The 21756-nt window shown below is 46.7% G+C and overlaps 1 protein-coding gene across 3 annotated transcripts in view; it reads right to left on the bottom strand.

Moving 5' to 3' along the window:
• Positions 1–1334: 1334 nt before the first annotated feature.
• The window catches only part of USP35 (ubiquitin specific peptidase 35), a 31432-nt gene continuing 11010 nt past the window's right edge, over positions 1335–21756 (bottom strand). The window contains exons 2-12 of one of the 3 annotated variants that reach the window (XM_074572349.1): positions 21581–21675; positions 19833–20529; positions 18563–18698; positions 13542–13671; positions 11911–12012; positions 8470–8628; positions 7841–8034; positions 7626–7719; positions 5952–6058; positions 4179–5394; positions 1335–2920 (exon numbers count right to left, since the gene is read on the bottom strand). In XM_074572349.1, the coding sequence (XP_074428450.1) occupies positions 2750–2920; positions 4179–5394; positions 5952–6058; positions 7626–7719; positions 7841–8034; positions 8470–8628; positions 11911–12012; positions 13542–13671; positions 18563–18698; positions 19833–20514 (2991 nt within the window). In that variant the 5' untranslated portion in view covers positions 20515–20529; positions 21581–21675 and the 3' untranslated portion in view covers positions 1335–2749. The remainder of the gene's footprint in view (positions 2921–4178; positions 5395–5951; positions 6059–7625; positions 7720–7840; positions 8035–8469; positions 8629–11910; positions 12013–13541; positions 13672–18562; positions 18699–19832; positions 20530–21580; positions 21676–21756) is intronic. The other 2 variants (XM_074572348.1, XM_074572347.1) reach the window with 2 other exon arrangements.

Below are 21756 nucleotides of genomic sequence, written 5' to 3'. Positions count from 1 at the left end.
CTGCGGGCTCTCCTCCGCCAGAGGCATGTGTGAACCTACGGGCCATACTATCGTATATACTGTAGTATATACTTTACCAATATACCATATACAAATATTACTGTTATTACTAACACGAATATTAATGTAGTATATACTATAATTGGTATAGCATAGATAGCAACATACTATACTAATGCTATACTAGACTTCTGCAAGGCCTTCACTATGGTCCCCCATAACATTCTTACCTCTAAATTGGAGAGATACAGGTTTGATAGATGGACCATTCAATGGATAAGGAATTGGCCGAGTGGCTTCATCGAAAGAGTTACAGTCAACAGCTCAGTGAAGATGATGATCAAGGAAGTCCAGTGCTAAGAATTCCAGGAAACGAACAGAGACCAAACCAGATCACCTCGTTACACCACTGAAACTGTCCAGGCTGCCATCCGTGCTGAGCACTGCATGCAGTTTGCCTCTGCTCATCTCAGAAAATCTTGGGGGAAAAAACAAGACATATTCAGGGAAGAGCGTAGCTATGATACAGCCTCTCCATTTTCCATGGTGGGTTGATTATCTGCCTTGATTGTTTAGATTAGGAGCTCATCAAGGCAGAGACAGTCTCCTGCAAAAGCACCATCCAGCAGGCGGCTCAGAAAATGCCTCCAGGTGACACTCCAGCACAAAGCAGGGAGCTCGCATGACAGCAACATGAAAGCTTTTGGCAATGTCTCTGGACAGGACGTTCATAAAAGACTATACCAGGAAACACTGGATTATTTTTTTTTTATACCTTCAGCTTCAGATCCATATTTAGGAGGGAGAGGTTTAGATTGGATATTAGGAAAAATTTCTTCACGGAAAGGGTTATCAAGCATTGGAACAGGCTGCCCAGGGAAATGTTGGAGTCACCATCCCTGGAGGTGTTTAAAAGATGTGTAGACATGGCGCTGAGGGACATGGGTTAGTGGTAACTTGGCAGTGCTGGGTTAATGGTTGGACTTGATGGTCTTAAAGGTTTTTTTCCAACCTAAATGACTCTGTGATTCTCTATTTATTTCATCTTAGCACCACTTTAAATCTAGCAGACTTAAATACAGTGAACACACTCCACTGTCCATCTACAAAACCCCACCAATAGGATTATGATCTGCATTCGGAGGGCACCCAGCTCTGGTCTGGAGCTCCCCATCCCACCTCTGCCCGCTCCCCTCTTCCAAGCCATTACTCTGCAGGGCTGTCCTGCACCTGTGAGGTTGGATGCTCCTTTTCCATCAGATTCCCCATCTCTTTTTTTGACCCATCAGCCCAATAGCTATGAGTATTGCATTAAGACACTAAGCCTCTATGTTGAATTAATTAATTTCCTTTATTTATATATAGGAAAGGCAATAAAAGAATACGATAGTATACACCAGAGATTTGATCCCAAGTGTCCTCTCTAGCAGGCTTTCTGCTCACATTATCCATAGCAATGTCTGTGCTTTGCATTTTCCTCCATGGCAACACAATATTCCCACCCCGATACCCCACGGTCAGGATTAGGCCCTGCACCCAGGACCTAAGGCACAAATCTCTGCCACTTGAGCTAGAGAAATCTCTACTACAGGCGCAAGGGAGAAGCAGGAAGGGACAACGGCTGGGGAGGGACATGGGAGGGAGCCGTGGTCATGTAGACATGCTGCCCAGGTTGACCTCCTGCCACCAAAATCAGTCCCTGTCCCATTACTGATGTATATAATACATTGGTTTACATAGTAGGTATTTATACTGGGTTGATATAATATATCTGGTTCGGTTACTCTCCTTGCAAATCAGCATTTAAAAAAAAAATAACTAGTGGGTTTAGGGGAGCTCTGTCATTTGCTGCTCAGTTCAAGGTATCCCAAAAGAAAGCCCAAGTTTTAAAGGGCAGATCCAGCCCAGAAAGCCATGAGATGACAGCAGCAGCAGGAGGCAAACCAAGTCCTAAAGATATGTCTGGAAAAACAGCTGTGTGTCTGTGCCTGCCGTGTACACTAGCAGCATCCAGAGGTCATCAGTAACACAACGGGGCTTTGCTGGAGCCCAAAAAACCCCAACTGGACCAGGACAGTCTCTCTTGGCTGGAGGGGTTTGTGCCCCTTGGTCTCATTTGGGTGCTTTGCAATGCTGCTTAAAACCCTCTGGTCAATCTGCCTCTGCTTGCTGTGACCAAGCAGGCTTGCAAGCTCACCACCCCACCAGATCAGCGATGACACAGTGGCTGCTTGGCATTTTTCAGCCTTTTCAGCCTTTTTCTGCTTTTAGAGGTGTGGTAAGGTGGATTCTCAAAACCACATTAAAAAAACCCAACAACCAAGCAGATATCCCCCCAAAACCAATTCAATGCCTTGGGAAGGGCTTCAAAGATGTGCATGGGACATCTCCATCCCTGGGGCCCTGCTGAGTCCCTCTTCATCCCCATCCCTGTCCCCGTCCCCTTCCCAGGCTGGTGGCATGTCTCACAGCAGGCAAGACACGGCTATGCTGAAGCAAAAGGGCACTTCTCCGAGCTGTCGGCAGCTGCTCATCTCCGCATTAGCTTAATTACATTAAGGCGTGAAGACCAAGTGCATAGGAAGCGGTGGGACCCTCCAGGCACCTCCAAATCAACCCCTGAGTCTTTTTCCATTGAAATGTTCCCCTAATCCTCCTCCAAGATGCTCACTGTCATCAGGGTGAGGAAGAGGAGCCTCTGGCTTCGGGTTGGCCCCGTGGACATTGACTATCTGGTTTAAGCCATTGGCTAGAAGACGAGACCATGAAAGGAGCCAGATCCGCCCCCGCCTGCTGCCGGGCTGCAGCCCCCCGACGAGTTGTCATCGTCCTTGTCCCTGTCAAAGTCTCTCCACCACAGCGGGGATTTCGGCAAGGCGGAAATGTAGGCGGCTCTGTTCCTTGCTTCTTTTTCCTGTTCCTGGGAGAAGGAAAGGGGGAGAAATAACACAAGGATATCTGCAGCTAAATGACCTGGGTAGGGGGATGCTCCCACGTTCCCCAAGGAGACGGGAGTCTGTTTGGTTGCCCCTGGGAGCCTTCTCCAAATTAAACAGGGGTGTGAAGGCCATGTGTTCATCCCTAGAGCTCTGTGGGAGGGATGCAGCAAAGCATTGCATCTCTCCAGCAATCAAAAAACAGCCCTTCCATGTCACTTCTGGGAGAGGAGGGACCCCTCAAATTCCCCTGGGTGCTGCTCGTGTCCTACAGGACACTGCTGTTTGGAAAGCATTGAACTCCTCCATCAGTTCAATGAAATCTGCTCTGGTTTGTATTCCCAGCTCACACATCTTTCCAGGGCACGTAGGAGAAAATTTCAGGCAGAGCTGCCTGGGGCAGGCAACAGCAAGTCAACCCCGAGGTGTCTTGCACCAAACTGTGGCCAGCAGGTCGAGGGAGGTGATTCTGCCCCTCTGCTCTGCTCTGGTGAGACCCCACCTGGAGCACTGCGTCCAGCTCTGGACTCCTCAGCACAAGAAGGACATGGACCTGTTGGAATGGGTCCAGCAGAGGGCCACGAAGATGATCAGGGGGCTGGAGCACCTCTGCTGTGAGGACAGGCTGAGAGAGTTGGGGTTGTTCAGCCTGGAGAAGAGAAGGGTCTGAGGAGACCTTAGAGCCCCTTCCAGTACCTAAAGGGGGCCTACAGGAAGGACGGGGAGGGACTCTGGATCAGGGAGTGTAACGATAGGACATGGGGTAACGGCTTCAAACTGAAAGAGTGTAGATTTAGATTGGGTATCAGGAAGAAATTCTTTCCTGTGAGGGTGGTGAGACCCTGGAACAGGTTGCCCAGAGAAGCTGTGGCTGCCCCATCCCTGGAGGTGTTCAAGGACAGGTTGGACGGGGCTTTGAGCAGCCTGATCTGGTGGGAGGTGTCCCTGTCCGGGGCAGGGGGTTGGAACTGGATGATCCTTAAGGTCTCTTCCAACCCGAACCATTCTGTGATTCTGTGATTCTGTGAAACTCAACACCCAATTTCATCACGAAACTGCAACCCGTTTACATTTGGGTTCTAAAAAGGAAAAGGGATTTGGCTGCAGGGAGCGGGTGGGTAACCGCACGTGGGGATTTATCCGCAGGACGCAACCCTGCTGCTGCCTGGATGGGTGGGAACGTGGCCCATGAGCTGGGCAGCCGCGGGATTGCACCCTGCTGTGCACGGCAGAGGGAGTTACCTGCAAGTAGAGGATGTTATCTTTGGAAATGGCTTCCATCAAGTCCTTATGGAGGGAGGGTTCGCCATGCAGGCGGCCAGCCTCGGCCAGAGCCTCATGCAGTGGGCAGCTTTGCCTGCCTGGCCGCTGCTGGTAGAAGAGGACATAGGCAGTGTCCTTGGGGAAGAAAGAGGTGACGTTGCTGACCGATTCGAAGGAGGAGAAGGAAACCCTGGTGTCATTGAAGAGGTACCACTGGATTTCAAAGTCCAGCTGCTTGTCGGAGGCTGGTTTTGGTGTCCCATCCCGGGGCTGTGCATGGGGGACAGTGTCGGTGCACTCCCTGGAGTAGCAATAGTAGTGGCCGCTCTCAGAGGAGATGCCCGAATGCACCACCACACTGCAGAGGTCATACACGACAGACATGAAGCCACTTTCTGGACCAGCCCTGTCCTTCTCACGCTGGCAAACATCCTCAGTTTCCTCCGGGGAGACAAGGACAGGAAGCTTGAGCACCACGGGGATGGAGACGTTGTCCAAGATCTTCTTCCTCTTCATAGTCCGTGGGTCAAAGGAGAACCGCAGCAGTGTGAGGATGAGGTAGTGTGGACCCTCCGTCAGCTCTGCCACTTTCTCGGCATCCTGCAAGGAAGCGCATTTCTCACAGTGGTATTTATTCTCTGCTGTCAGTCTCTCTGGGGATAGAAAATAGTTAATTAAATCCAGAACAGATTTGGAGTCCTTGGGAGCACGCGCCTGCTCCCCAAAAGCCGAGAGAGGGTCTTTGGCTGTGTCCACGCCAACAGCATCACTGCTTAAGGGATTTGCTTGTTCTCCAGGTTCCTGGAAACCCAATGTTTCCACCAGCATCGGCGGGGCTGCAGGTTCTCCAGCCATGGGGGGCTTCCTCCGGATCCAGGGAGACCCCGTTAGCTGGCTGGGGTTTTCAGGAGGCTCAATAAACTGTGGTCCAATTTCTTCCACGGGTAAAACAGATGTGCTCCCACGCACATGCCTGTCTGGTGGGGGGAAAGCCAGCGACAGGTCTGTGAAGGCTTCTTCTCGGGAGGAGACGTTCAAACACTTCAAGCAGCGGATCTTTGTCATCATTTTACCCCCAAACATCTTCTCAATCAATGTCTTGTTTAAGTAATGATGTTCCACCGCCTGAGACATCAAACTGGATTCCTTGAGTTTCTGGTAGATCCTTTTTCCGGTTTTTTCTTCTTCGTGCAATCTTTGACAGGGAAAAAGAAGTTGCATTATCCACCAATACAACACCAATAGGTAGTTTCTAAAGTAGGATTTCTGTTCTTCACTCGAAGGGGTTAATCTGGATTAACCCTCCAGTGCACAGGGGTCTGGTGCCATGTACGGTGCTGAGGGACCGAGGTGGGATGGATTTGGGCAGGATTTGGGAACCTGAGGTCTCTGTGTGCCGTTGACCCCCCACATCTTAGGGGGACACCAGAGATTTGGGATTTCTAGGAAGGCAAAATCAATTTTACAGAGGAAGTTGAGTGGCTTGTCAGGCAAATCTCTGACCTTGGTGCAATTCCCTTTGCCTTCAGAGCAAAGGCAGAAATTTTCAAGCTGAACTAAGTTCTGACCAACAGGGTTTTATCAAGGAGCCCTGGACTGGTCTCACCATCTTTCACCCCAAGAGTCCACTCTCCCAACTCCTCCAGATCTCAGCTGCTTGCCCCGTTTGCATGTGGGTCAGCGTTAAAGATTACGTTGGGTCTAGGGATGCCATTGTCACCAGGCTCCGAAATCACGCTGCTTACCACGTACCGGTCCAGCAAGTACTTGAGATACTCGGAGCAGTCCTGCTGAGCACCAGGGGTGAACCAGGGCGGCCAAGAGGCAGAGAGGAAACTCTCAGGTGAGATGGCAGGTCGCTGGCAGCAACACAGAAGAAGGAGAAGTGCGTTTAATCCTAGGGATTTGGTTCTCACTTCACATAGGGGGATGGAGAGGGGAGAGGAGGGTCTTTCTGGCTGCTTCACTGGGAGCAGGGTGTGCTTGCGTGCCTGGTAAGGTCCCCTTTTTTTCCCCTACAAGGGCTAATCCCAGTACACAGGAAGACTTTCTTGGTTTGCTGAAAGCCAGGACTGTAAGGATTTATTTCAGCCATAATTTTACATATACTTCTATAAAATATCCATGTGCTTATTTCTTCCTTCAATTTTAAAATGGTTTATTGGCCTGAGCCAGAGACTTCTACTTAATTCAGCCTGAATTTAATTTGATGCTCTATTTAATCTGATCAGGATCTCTCTCACCAAATCCTTTCACAAAAAAAAACAACAAAACAAGATATCCACTAAACTTCCACCCACCATTCCAATCACTGCAGACAGGTAATCTGCATTACTGGATAATGTAATCATTGCCATTAGGAAGCTGCTGTCTAATTAACATAGAAAAAGACTCATCTTTGGCAAAGAAGTGACTTTAAGGACAGCCCAAAGAATAAAAATAACTAGGAGGCTATTAGGAAATTAGCAGAAAACTATTAACCATAAACTACACAACAAGCTTCCACATTTGCTCATCAGAGACCACAGACACCCTAACCTGCCATCAAAAACTAGCTTTCTCTATGACCAAATATTAAATCTAACAGGTTGTCTATATTTTTCCCCCCAAAGCCATCTATTATGGCATAATACCACAATGCAACGAGCCAGCTCTATCAGTCAAGGCTTGGAAAACAGAGAAGTGCAGATGACTGGTTTCACAGCGAGGGAAAATTCACTGGACTTTCAAAATCATGTCTTTCTAGGGACAGAAAGATATTTTTTCAAGAGAGGAGCTTGATGTGACCTATCTGTATCTCCAGGTGTCACTCATGTTAAATTTCAGGTTTGTCAAGAAAGCATTCATAATGAATTTGTTTAAGGGTATTTAGTGGAGGTTGGTTTTGTGGGTTTTTGTTACTTTCCCTCAAATACACAGGATTTGGCATCTAAAATAGGGGGGGGTTGTGTTCAGGGTTTTTTATAACAAAACCACTTTTGAATCAATTTTCGTCAATGGCCTGTGCTTTGCTGTGAACCAAGGCGACAAGCGAGCTGCTCCAGTCTTCTTCCTCGCTGCACAGCAAGAAACAAAACCCTCTGCTTTATACAAACAGGCTTTTCAGCTGGCCACACATGTAAACTATTAGCGAATGGATTTCATTGTCAAAAACTACTAGTTATTACATCAGTCCAACCCAGGAAGGCCACAGGCTGAAGACAGGCAGCCTGGTGTGAACACAGCTCGCTTTCATGGGGGATAAGAGCTTGCCTCCTCTATCCCCAAAATTAGCCTCTTCCATATAAACAAAATTCGTCCCGTTATAAAAACCCACCAAGATCCACAGCTCCTTATCAGCACGTTGGAGTCGGCAGGAAGCAACTTGGAGACGAGCCTTTCCGCACCCGACAGTCCAAACAAATAACTAGAACATGAAATAATTACCTGACTGTGCTCCAAAAACGCAAAGAGCCACTGGAGCTTTGTCATCAGGGGCTGGGAGTTGCCCTCGGTTAAATTCAACACCGAATGCCGAAAGCTGCAAAAGAAAAGCAGAGATGCAAACTGTAGGATGGAAAATCAGGGCAGGGCACACAATGCCGGTGCGATGAGCAAGCCCTGGAGCAGTCTTGAGTAGGAGCAAGGGAGCAAAAACTCACTCTGAAGCCATGAAAAGAGACTGTATGATGCTGTTCATGTAGCAGGTGTTTCCCAAGTTAATTAACCCAATCTTTCCCGTCTCCGATTTGGACGCCAGGCGTGGGTAGAAGCAGGCCAGCTCGTTCTTCTGGGAGGTCCAAGCATTTTGCCCCAGGAGATGTTTAATCCGGTCTTCGTTTGGAATAGGAAGAGCCTTGGAAAAGGAGATCTGTGTTACAAATCGTTATCTTTCCACGTGAAAGATTAGTAACGGGCAACTGCAAAACTCCTCTGCTAGAGGTGTTCCTGCAACTCATTTCCCCTGCTCTTCACATGAAAACGCATCCATGCAAGGAAGTGTTTAGCTGCTATAATTAGTCCTTTAGAGGCATTGAAGATTAAAGTTATAGCTAAAACCCACAGGCATGATCAGGACTTCTGCAGGCCCACCATAAGAGAAGCATCTTCCCTCAACTTGCCTAGATGGGGCTCAAACTTGGAATTTTAAACCCTTTCTTCTACCCCAATTTGACGTGTTGAGGTCAGGACATCCTTACCAGTAGGACAATCCCTCTGCACTAGGCTACAAACTAAGATGCCATTTCCATATGGAAAACACAAAAAAATGTCCAAGAGGTGCGTGTCTTACTTTAACCGCTTCTAGGACTGGTTCGTAGAGATCTGGAAATCCTGAGAAGCGGAAGAACATGCAGTGGATGAGCTCGGCTAGCTGCTCCAGGGAGCTAGCGGCAGAGTTGGAGTCCTCCTTCTTCAGAGAGGCCACCAGCCTAGGGATGTGAGGGAGCAGCTGGGAAAGGAAAATTGACTACATCAAAAATGGCTCCAAATCACTCGCAGAGCTTTAACACACATACAGGAGAATGAAATTCACCCCCAGGCAGAAAGGACAGTCAACAGGAGTGGACATCAGTCCCATTCTGGACTCCATCCTTCACCCTATGCACTCGACAGCAACTCTTCCGTTGACTTCAGTAGTGCCAACGCTATAGACCTCACCGGGTTTCACACAGCATGTTTGTGCCGCGGCTCTGCCGTGCTGTGATTTCCATTCTTTGTGCAGATCAGACTCTACTAAAACACACACCCACGGTGGAAAGGAGCACTACGTGCTGACTGCCAATTCCAGGGCTTCAAACCTACAAGAGACACGAATTTGCCTGCAAGAAGGGCTGTCTGGTGGGCTATATTTTATACTGTATAAACTAAACTGGAATTGGTATGGTTGGATGGGTGGCAACAGGCACGTAAACAGCACATTTGTTATTTGGCTTTCATCTAGGAAATTGCAAAATGAACAAGCAGATGCAAACGCAAACGCAAACGATACATTGCTCACGGGCACCCTCTGCTGACCCCGCAGCTGCACAGAGAATTAATAACCTATTTGCAACCCTGCAGATGTGCTAGAGTGACCCTGGGCACTTACGCAATCTTTTTCATATTTATATTTTACGTGATTTTTGCCCCAGAACAATCCTGGAGTAAAGTCTCAGGATCCCCAGTCGGGCCATTTCCTGGTCTTCCCTTCCTCCCTTCATCTTCCTCTCTTCTTTCTCTCTCTCTCTCTCTCTCTTTCTTTCTCCTCAAAATGTTGGTGCTTTTAACTATTTCCTTTCCATCAGAAAAGTTTCGTTGGGGAAGCAAATGAATCACAGTACCATTTTATAACAATATTTTGCCAAGCTGTGATGGGAACAATTCTCAAAACCCTTCCAAAGAGCCAGGGCAAACACAGAAAGATAAGAATCAAGACAGGTTTGTGCCCTGGTTTTTTTTAAAACAGGGAGGAAATTTGTGCTTGCTGGGCTGCAGATGGGAACTTAAAGCCAAGAGCAACTGACAGCTTTTGGAGCGTTTCAGATTCTGGACGCCCAACTGAAGACAATCTGTTGGAACGACTCTATTTTTAGAAACCGAAGAGTTTCTCAAGAAATTCAGGCTCGTTTACAGTGTCTCCAGCTGAGGAATGAAAAAAACATCAGTTGAAAATGTTGGCTAGCTTTACTTTTTTCCAGCCTTATCTGTTTATTCTGTGAAATTTAGGTGAAAAGCCAAATGTAAGGGCTTTCATGAAAAAAGTATAAAATCAAACATTAATAGGAGTAATTTTCCATTGCTTCTCTCATCAGTTCAATCATTGCAAGCATGCTTTTGCCTTTAACTCTGCTTTTTAATTACAGCATTCCAGTGGCAACACCAACAAGAAGCAGAGCTGTGCTTTAGTGTCAACAGCAAATTAAAATATAAAATATCACTGTGGAAAAGAAAAGAGGAGATTCAGATGCTGCGAAAAGTGTCTTTTGCCTTTAACAGTGGAGAATTCATGAAGCAGAAGTGTTCTGATTCAGTCTTCAAGTCTTATGGCGCTGATGCTGTGCAGTGCTTGGAAAGATGCCCCATCACTTCAAGAACTGGTAATGGGTGCCACATATTGGCGACAATTTGAAGTCACAAGTGGGATGGGGCCGACTGAGCCCAAGGGATAGTCAGGCACCTGCTTAGGAAACAGCAAGGGCTGTTTAAGAATATATTCCCTGTCCTCCACTGCCTGAGCCCTCCGAGACGCTCAACGCAAAAGTTTCATCTAACGCATCCCAAAGCCAGAGTGGTAATATCTACACCACCTCAGCTGAAAGGGTAGGCAGTATCCTCTAAACCTGACCCTGAAACTACATCCAAACCCAGCCCAGCTCAGCATAGCCCTGCTCACCTTCCTGCCCCCTCCACCTCCTCCCCTTTCCTTCTCCAGGCAAATGAAATTGAATCATAGAATCATAGAATCGCCACGGTTGGAAGGGACCTTTCAGATCATCAAGTCCAACCACCAACCTAACTGCCAAAAAACATCACTAAACCATGTCGCTAAGCACTATGTCTACCTGGCTTTTAAATACCTCCAGGGATGGTGATTCCAGCACTTCCCTGGGCAGCCTGTTCCAGTGCTTGATAACCCTTTTGGTGAAGAAATTCTTCCTGAGATCCAATCTAAACCTCCCCTGGCACAACTTGAGGCCATTTCCTCTTGTCCTATCACTTGTTACTTGGAAGAAGAGACTGACCCCCACCTCTCTACAACCTCCTTTCAGGTAGTTGTGGAGAGCGATAGGTCTCCCTTAAAATAACCATTAAAAAACCCACATTTGAACACAACCCCAGCTCCCTCAACCGCTCCTCATAAGACTTGTGCTCTGGACCCCTCACCAGCTTTGTTGCCCTTGGTGGATCCAGACCAAGCTGGTCAATACTGACCATCACGATTTTCTGGTAGGTTAGGTTTCACCCGGGCTCCTTTTACAACGCGGTTCAGCACATAGCCGTACAAACGGCTCAGCACAAGGGAGAGTGGCTGGGAGAAGCAAGTGGTCTAAGAGCAAGAGCAGGGAAGAGGGGAACCTCCTCTCCCACCTGCAGCGTTGGCAAACACCAGGTTAAAACAACTGCAAGAGCAATACAGCCATTGCTGATGAGACCCTCAGTGTGGCTCAACAGGACATCCAATATATTTGCATTAACTGCATCCTCGACCGGAGGGCTTTGGAGTTGAGAGAGGACCATGTCCCCCTGCACTTGCCCATAGAGATGACTCCTCCAGCTGGCAGAGCACTGCAGAAAAAAAGCGGAGCATGCACACATTGCACACACCTCAAATCTGGAAGGGCCAAGCCCCACCCAACTTTATAGTGATTTATCCCCACAGATGAGCCATCCAGCTGATAAGCCTCAAGAGAAACGGGAGGAACCATCAGAGGAGAAAGCAAAGCCTCCCTTCTCCTCTGCACCCTTCTCTCTGACATAGCATGGCTGCTCTGTCTGTGCCAACCAACTCCTTTTAGGCTCAGGACTTGCCTCCATATCACCAGCTCCGTGGTGCCCAAAAAGCTGTTGGGGCTGCCAGGACAGGCTGCAAGAGGACGGACAGGTTTGGGTTTACAGCACTCAGTGAAATCAAGCAGATGAAGGAAATATCCCCCGATATCTCGGCACCTTAGGCTCCCTCCCATCCATGTTGCCCAATGGCATAGTTACAGTCAGGGTGATGCCCTCATCCAAGTGCCAGGCACAGCCTTACCAAGTGAAATGCCTCGTGGGAGTGCTGGAAGCTCAGCAGCATGTACTGCAGGACGGACAAAGCCCCCTCTCTCACGATGGGGTACAGCAATTTGGAGAAGACCTGGTGAGGGAGAAAAAAAAAAAAAAACAAAAAACAAACGAGAAGTCAGGATGGCACCACAACACGCATGAGAAGAAGCCAACAGGAGAGAGGCACTGGGCATCTACCACGGCTACTGGTCTGTCCCTACTCCACACTAGATGTCAAAGCAAGCAGCCTACAGCCAGTCCTCCAGGGTCATCTCTTGTCCAGAGCATGGCCTCAGGGCATCCTAAAAATACCGTGTGGGTGATCCTCACTTTTTCAGGCCTGTGCAACGCCTGGCACAGCGAGGTGCAGAGCTCTGTAACACCGCTGCGCCTCAATACCTCCTGATGGACGAGGCCGTGCAAGCACAGAGCGATGCTATACTTTCCAAAACGTGCCTCTTATTGTGTGACATTTGCAACTTTATCACCAACCTTTCAGGAGAAGAGATAGAGAGCAAAGGCCCTTTTCAAAGGCTAAGTAATGATGTTTATCCTACTTTACAGAAAATGGCATGTTTGGCAATGCCCTCTACCCCTTTCAGACCATACTTCCGAGAGTCTCCAAGAATCGCATGTTATTTTAAGGGCTGTGTCCCTTTCCTATGCATTAACAACAAAAGGTAAGATAAAGAAAAGCCAGAGATGCTTGGCTACTCTCCCATTGCGCAATGCCTGTGGGGGATCACAGGGATAAATGCAGTTATTGATAATGTTCCGATACTGATAATTACGGTATTGGTAGCTTCTACAGTGACATCCACTGGAGGCTCAGGCAGGTGTTATCCCCGTCTTATGAAGGAGTGAACAGCAGGATCACAGCATGGAAAATGTTTTTGAAGTGGCAACCAACTTCAGCATTTGGCCACATAGAATCATCGAACCATAGAATCATTTAGATTGGAAAAGACCCTTGGGATCATCAAGTCCAACCATCAACCCCACTCTACAAAGTTCTCCCCTACACCATATTCCCTAACACCACATGGTTTTCAGAGAGCAGAAAGTACTCGCTGCCGAAACAGGTGATGGCAATGGCAGAGGGGACTTTATCTACACTAGTAAATGAACTATGGCCAGGGCACCGGCTTTAAACCTGACCTGCGACTGTGTAGACTGTTAACATGCTCACTGGTATGTATTTTGCCCATGCCAACCAGCACTGATCCAGGCACAGTTGAAGGAGAGCATGTCACATTCCCAAAGGCAGGTTGAACAAGAGTCTATAGTTTGGTAAGAAAACTGGTCAGCTTGAAAATCCTCGGCCTGTTTTATTTCATAACCTTTAAGACATCAGTACCTCTGCAAACCAAGACCTAAAGAACTGCAGGTTGTTCTGGAGAGCACCATTCCCAGTCGCAAAATGGCATCAGCCCACCACCCCATGCACAGCGATGCAGCATTTGCAGAGGGTGCAGGGGGCACAACGGTCCCATCAAAACCCCTTTTCTCTTTTCAGTACATCTCAATTCACACCTCATCCTCATTCGGTTGAGAGGCAAGAAGATATCTCCAGTGCAAGAAGTCTGCTGTTCACATTCGTCTTTAAAAGAGCCCACTGACCTTTTCAATTTTCGAAAGAGTAACTTCAATCAAGATGCTGAACTTTTTCACTGCAGCCAAACCCTTCAGCAGAGCAATGATCCACTTGTCTATGTTCTTTCCCAGGGGCCACGACACCCAGTCGATCATCCTGAAATGAAATACAAACTCTTAAAGTAAATTTAATGCACATATCGTGAAACCCAAGCTCTGCTCTGGGTTAAACCTCCTCCAAATTTGTGTCCAGTCAGTGGGATGACCAAGTAAGAGGTGGGCTCCACATGAGGCATTTCACACGTTACTCAAAGCACACCAGAGCCTGAAGCTGAATTACCCCAATGTCATCAGCGCACTGTGGCTCATCAGAGGACCTGATCCAAATCCATAGAAGAAAGCGGGTGTTTCTTCCACTAATTTCAGTCAACTTGCGTTGGAGTTTTTAACACCAATATGGTGTTCTATATACCATAGCTCTGTTTTGTGGGTTTCCTAATATATCTTCCAGAGGAGACAGTAGAAGGACAACCTCTGTTTTCAAAGAATCATAAGGCGATCTAAAGGGGTAGTGATGGATATCTGTATCTGCATGAGGTGTTGACTGAGGTCTCTGCATTGTCGCTGTTAGAGAACAACTGATACTGGTATGATCTCTGCATTGTTACTGGTAAGGAAAAAACGCTCAGATTCAGAACTTTAAATTCTCTGTGTGGACCATGTCCAAAAACACATTAAAAAAACCCAGCCAAAAACTGGTAACTCTAATAGAAGCCAGATATTCCCGAATGTCACAGCTAACAAATTGCTTCTATAGCCACTCAACCAAAATGTTGTCATGTTTCTGCAAGTAGTAAGTACTTCACAGAAGTCACTCATAAAAAAAATAACCTCAGACTGCGTGATGACAGGTCCTTTCATTTTAAATTTAATGTTAAACAAAAATGGGAAGTAACTAAGGCCTGGGATCTCCAAGGGTCAAACTTTGCTTACCATTTCAGTACCTTTGATTTGAAGATATCCTGGATCTTCAGTCTCCCACCTCAGTCCAACTATCAGTCCCTTTTCCTTATCAGTCTGTGTCTTATGCAAAATATATGAAGGGAACACAGATAACTAACCACCACAAGGCAAAGCGCAGGAATAAGTGAAGTCTACACGGAACTGGACAAATAAAAGGCTAGCCAGTAAAGAAAGTTTGAAGGGCAGAATATGTTGGGATGTTGAGAAATACCAAAAGTCAAGCCAAGTTGGATAAGTAAGTAAATACCAAAAAAACTTCCACAGACATTTGCATCAGAGGAGAATAAGGAAAGCCATGCAATCACTGTATACAGAGGATGTGATGGTGATTAAAGATATGATTCGGCCTCTAGATGTGACTTCCAAACTAAACACATCCTCTGCCTCTGTTTTCAGCAAGAGGAAGGAATTGATCAGGGTGACAAAGAGGGGGCAGATAAAAGATTCAAGAGTGGAAACGAGAGCAACAACAATTGATATGAAACTGAAACATGAAGAGCTCGTGAACTCTGAGCAAGAGAAGGTGGTGATTGCCATCATGTAAAATTCAACTCTGGTGAGTTTTAATGACTCTATTAACTTTGGCATGGTGATTTACGTGGGAAGAATAGGAAGACAGTTCCTATAATGGAGACAGGCAATGAGGGGATACCTGGGGCGAAGGGATCATAGAATCTTCATGGTTGGAAAGGACCTTTGAGATCATCGAGTCCAACCATACATATACAAAAAAACCCACCAACCTACAATCTCTGCCACTAGTGCATGCCCTGAAGCGCCAAATCTAGACGTTTCTTAAATACCTCTAGGGATGGTGACTCAACCACCTCCCTGGGCAGGCTGTTCCAGTGCTTCACCACTCTTGCAGTCAAGAAATTCTTCCTAATGTATAATCTAAACCTCCCCTGCCGCAGCTTCAGACCATTTCCTCTGGTCCTGTCATTATTCACCTGGGAGAAGAGGTCAGCACCCACCTCTCTAGCATGCACCAGGGGATTACCATAGATGCCAAAGTCATGTTTGTCACGATATATGAATTTCTAGTCAAAGGGCAGAAGCAGATCATATCTGACTGGCTGTCTGCGAGGAGGTTACAAGCAATGTTCTTTGGAATCTAATGATGGTAGCACAAACATCCTGAACATGGCTGTGAAATTTGTGATGATGCAAAGCTGGGAGGCATCATCAACACAAGAGGAGGATCAAGGTATCACGAGGAAGGCCCTGAGGCTTTGAAATGTAGAACGGGGAGGAAATACATCAATCCAAAATGCATGTAAGGCACAAGAAATGGATGCTACATGACAGTAATTCATCTGCTTGAAGACGACCAGCCAGACACCGGGTGACTATGAGTTCTCAGTGTAACAGTAGCCATGGAAAAGACCAGCACCATGCTGTGGTGCAAAAGAAAAGGTGTTTTCTATGTCAAAACAATGACCTCTCAAGCTGTTGTCTAAGGCCATGATGAACCGCACCTGGAACATGGCGCACAAACCTCACCATCCATGTCCAAGACAAATGAACTGAAGTGGGAGCAGGTGTTGGAAAAGCCTGTTAAGGTGATCAGGGAAATGAAGAACTTTTCCTGCGAGAAAAGCTTAAAACAAGCCGGCTTGTGTAGCACAGCCACGGGGAAGCAGAAATGGAAAGGGGCTGCTCTGCCTGCATACATTGAAGGAATAAACACCAGGGAAGGCAAAGAGCTATTTACGCTGGCATAAGAGCAGATGAACTATAAGATGGCCAGAAATATATGTAGGTTGACTATTAAAAGAGAGATTCGAACCATTAAAGCAACCCAACGGTGGAACAGCTATGAAAGAAGAGCACTGGGAGCAAAAGCCTTTCCTGCTTTGAGGAGTGTAGTTGAACATTCATGGAAGGGGTCTGTAATGTCAATGCCTATAAAGCAGGGAGATGGATCCAGAGATCACCCTATCCTCATTTACACGGGCATAAAATAACCTTTAAGCTATTTTTTACCAACATTAGTTGCTGTTACAGTCCTGCCTGCTGCCTGCCCGTGTTGCTACACGTAGGAAGAAATTACATTTTAAATCCACATTGCGCTTTCCACATTGCAAGATCCACAAATGTTTTGGAAGCCAAGGCCCTGCTTTTCCAAAGGAGCCATTGATTTGGTATGCTAAACTTTTAAAAGCTCAGATCCTGATTTCCAGAGGTAGCAAGTGCCTGCACTGCTGCACGATGGCAGATGTCTTCTTCATCTGGACCTGGGCCCTTTGAAACAGATCCACCCCCAGGAAAAAAAAAAAAAATTAACACAACAAATCAGTGAGTACTTCTGAAATCGTGGATACACTCTAATAGAGTTTATCTGAAAAGAGACAAACTCTAAAAGAAATTTACTCTCTAAAAAAGATTGTGGTGTACATTTACACCACCAGGTGCCAGGCTTGCTTTTTTTTACCACTATTTGTTCTTTAAACGCTTGATCAGAAGCTCCACCCCGCGCCCGGTTTAATCCCCTGCTACTAACTCCCAAACTCAGGCTTTGGAGGAAGAGAATTCTCTATGCGACCGGTTTGTCAGGGAGCCGAAGCTGAAAGATCCGTTCAACTTGTACATTTTCTTTGATTTTCTAGGCACGGAGCACACACTCATTGAACGGCCAACAGCCGCGCAGTTCCCTGGGGCACCAGTTTGCCATAAACACGCCGCCAAAACTTCCGCATTTCTCCTAAGTGCTCCTAATTACATTTTGCAGGCTCTGCTTAATGTTTGGCTAACTCTGAGTAATCATTTACTCATCCTTCTGCGTGACAAAGAATGTTTTGAAGAATGATGCAACTGATTTTGCAACCTCTATATTTAGACACTGGTGCTTTTAGAGGATTTATCGCCTGGAGCTCGCAGCAGCAGGTTCCCAGAAGGAGAAAAAGATGGAGAAGCGGGTTAAGAACTGAACCGATAACTTCATTTTTTCTCTTGGGTTCCTCTGGACTCTGGGAAAACCATCACCTTCTCCAGCAAGTCAAAAAGAAGCAACCTCTTTCTGCATCCATAAAGTTCCCATTAGGAATAACGTGTGTTTCAGTCATGTAACCTTATCAGGGGGCAGGACACAAATCCTGTAATAAGAAGAGGAAAAGAGATGTCTCCAGTGAAATCAAGTCACAGCAGCTCTCTTGGGTTGTGTGTGTGCTACTGCATGTGAACGTCACCCTTTTAAATGGAAAGCTCTAAGGCAAGCACGGGTTGAAGAAGCTCCTAAGCAGGTCTGGAGCAAGGCACTGGAGCACAGAAGAGCTGCAGGACTTGGACACAAGTGTGCAAGGATGATCTGGTGATGCCAAGGAGGGCACTGGCTCTGCAAAGACCAGGTCTACTATGTCAGGTAGTATTTCACCCACTACTCTTCATCATGCCTTGATGTCTCCATTGACTCTGCCTGCACAGAGGGCAGGGATAAACGTTGTACAGTACCAAGATCCAGACCAGCAGCATCCCATTCATCTGACAAGGTCAAGATGGGATCATTGAAACAGCTGGGCGTACCTCCCTCTCCAAGATTTTTAGCTGTGACTGGTGATTTAAGATGATGTTCTTCTGAAGGGAGACGGGGATCAACATAAAATTCTGTAAAGGAAATCTTTGTGAAGAAAAGGCCCTCAACAGCTTCTGGAAAAAAATCAAAACTCTTCAAGATATTTTATGTTGAGCATCCCACAACACTACTTATTTCTAAGAAAAAATAAACCAACCAAATAATAATAATAATAAATAATATTAGTAATAATTTTTATTATTACTATTATTTTATTAGTAATAATAAAATTAAAATAATAATAAATTAATAAATAAAAAGTCTTTATTCTAGTTCTCTAGGCCCTTAGGGCTGGAAGGAAGGATCCAAAAATTCCCCTTTTCCCCACACACTCCTCACTAGACAGCACCAGACAAACTGGTTGGGATAAAACCACGCAGAGGAACCGAGTGAAGCTTTGGGGCAGGTTTTTTTCCAAACTGAGAATGATGTTCACTATTGTAGCTTCTCCTACCTGCCAATGGCCGTCATCATTTGCACATCGGTGATGCTGTCATCGTTGGTTAGGTTTCTTATGACGCCATCCATGAGCTCCAGAGGGACAAATTGGACCACGCTGGCCAAGGCGTTGGATGGTGCTTCCTGCTCCTCTGCAAGACATGGATGAGCGCCAGCAATGAAGATGTTAGTTGCCAGGAAAACCAGGCACATGAGGTCATTTCTTGTCTCTAAAAGCCAGATCATTGCTGCCTACGTAAATGGAGCCGATAGTCAGCTGGTGTAAATGAGCAATGTGGAGTTCACATTTAGGTGTGCTAGGAGGACAATTCCCCAAATCCGAGTGTAGCACGTAACGAGGTTGGATCGTAGCAGTTGGGCTGTTGCATAAAACCATATACAGCCCAAAGCACAAGAACGTTCTTGGCCCAACCTTGAGTCCCAAATTTCCTCTGTGAGCTCTTATACTAAGTACTGCAAATAATTGCAATGGGATGGAACTGCAGGTTTGCCTGCCTGGAGCGTCTTCCAAAGGGTGAGGCTTTCATACAGGGGCCACTGAAAAACCCATCTCGTTCTGGGCTTAGGAATAGCTGGAGCAGGAGCTCACCTGCTGGCAGAGAGTCCAGCCTTTCACGTCGCCAGTACCTCAAAAAATCTTCTGAGACCTTCTGTAATAATCTAAAGGCCCCAGAAGTTGGATAAACATTTTCTGTCCCATCTTAAGATACGACCACCCTCCAGAGAGATAGTAAGGCTTCCTACTTCTAGGTCAGTGAGAAATAACTCCTTAGCTTTACCCTAGGTTTCTGGTAAGAATCAGGTTGTGAGGTCCCATCAAGTCAGCCATAGAGAGCGACATTTCTAAAAGCTTTCAAGTCCCACTCTAACCTACTGCAGGTAAGTTGCTTTCCATTAAACCCAGCTGATGCTGGGAAGTGCTGAACAAACAAACTTTTGCTGCAAATATTTCAACCCAGTTAAGAACTCCTGGGTACAGACTCTGTATGGTTCCAGGGGATATTGTTTTCCTAGCTTAAAGCCCTGGGTAATTTTTAAGGACATTTGTTTATTATATTTCAGCTGTGCTGCATTTCTGGAGTTAGAATCCTAGAGTCATAGAATCTTCATGGTTGGAAAGGACCTTTGAGATCATCGAGTCCAACAAAACAACCTACAATGAGTTGATGAGAACCATGCAAGACATCAAACTAATAAAATTTGACTTCATCAGGGCCAACATTTACATTCTCAGCCTTTTTTTTTTTCTCCTTTTTTTTAATTACCTGTTGAAGAAATGATAGTGAACAGCTCCTTCAATGAGGGCAGGATGGCTGAAGTCTGAGTCCTCCAGATCCTCTGCAGCAGACCGCTCACTTTGTTTACCTGCTCCAAAAACTCCATGATGTCCTCTTCCCCCTCGGAGACGCACTGGAACTGCCCGATGCACCGGATCAGCTGCTGACAAAACAAGACCTGATGTTTGCCCGTGGGAATGCACTGAGGATGCTGGGTTAAGAGTTTGCTGATCTTCGCACACTGCTTGGGGCTGGGCCTCTCGCAGACTTTCCGGAGCACCTCAATCCTCAATAAGCTGAAGATGCTGTTTGCTGATGGGCTTTCCAAGACAAACTGCAGTCCTAACTGAATATAATCAAGTACATAATGGCTTCTCTTCCCCAGAGGTCCATAGCCTTCCTGAAGGAGACTCAGCAGGAAGCGGACATTGAAGAACTCCTCAAATTCCTCCGGGTGGTAGTGGCCGTAGACCTCCAAAACCTCTTTCCCTATCTCTCTTTTATACTTGGTGTCCCCCGTGAGATAAAGCTTGGTAGACAGCTCCAGCATGGACCAACATTGCTCGCTGTCCATGGGCTGCTTCGCTGCCTCAATGACGCGCCTCACAAGCCCTTGCTTCACATTGTTAGGGTATGAGGACATCACCACAGCTTCCAGTATCTTGTCCATCTCTGCTCCGAGCTGCTGAAAGAGAGGAACAGAGCAGCAGATTAGTTCAAGCAGGTTCTGCTGAGCTTTCACACCCAGGTTGGCAAGGGAGGTCAAAGAAGCCAAGCTTGAGATCTGTGTGGGACCACTAGGAAGACGATAATTCTTGTGCCCTTTTCGTGGTGGCACTCGGAAAAGTTTCCACTCTGGCAAACTTTGACTGAGACTAAAGCCCACAAACTGAATGAATACACAAAAATACAGAACTTCTTCAGACTAATCACACATTTGAGTATTTTTATCTTATAAACAACCGACTGCAATCTTACAGTTGACCCTAGGAATGGATGAGCTCCCTCTCCTCGATGGGTTCAGCAACTCAAGATGGTGCCCCATGTTTCACAAAATCCAATCACCACTGGAGATAGCCTGCCACAGACCCACAGAGGGGCTGAGTGGGGAATTAGGGGAGCCAAGGTCTTCCACTCCACTGGTGGTGTCAATCCACGTGTCCTCAAGAGGCAAAGATGCCCCCAGTGCTTGTCTTTACATTCAGGGAAGGAGAGAAAAGCCCCAGGAAGAGGAGAGATGGGATTGCAGCCTCTCTGTGCAATAGCAGAGGTGTACACGTGACATTTACGCGGTGCTGCCAACCACCCGGGCTGAGTGGTGCAGTCTTGGCTGCTCCCCAGGGACCTGCCGCATTTGTATGCAGGACCAAAGTGAGAAGGGAGAGAAACTGCAGAGTCAGGCAAAGTTTCCCATTCTTCACAGCCCAAATTCACCAGCAATAAAGCGTTAGAGGAGAAACTGCTTTAAAAAACCCTAAGGATTTCCCTGGAAGAGCTCAGAACATTTATAACCAGGTGTTGGATGCACTACTGCACAAGAAACCCCCTTACAGAGTGACAAAATTAGACAGCCAGGATTTCTTAAAACATATTACAGGGACTATGTAAAGGCTCACCCACAGCAGGTCCCCCCAGTGTGATGTGCTGCACAAATACACGTTTGGAGAACATCCCTTCCTGCCCATATCCTGAAACGATCCATGGGGGAGGGAGAAGGAAGGTACCGTCTTTGTTACCTAAACGAGGGATCAAGCCAGGAGAGATCCATCCATGCTCACATGTGTCTGACCAGAAGAATAATCACCAGCTTTCTGTTCCTCGGTTTCCTAATCTGTGAAATGAGGACAACGCACAGCAGTAATTCCTGGTGGGGTTGTTTGAAACTTCCTTTGTTAGCACTTGGAAAGCATTT

This window comes from Larus michahellis, chromosome 1, assembly GCF_964199755.1.
Source record: "Larus michahellis chromosome 1, bLarMic1.1, whole genome shotgun sequence".
Lineage (NCBI taxonomy): Eukaryota > Metazoa > Chordata > Aves > Charadriiformes > Laridae > Larus > Larus michahellis.
Note: the sequence above shows the minus strand (reverse complement) of the source record. Positions and strands in the feature narration are given on the sequence as shown.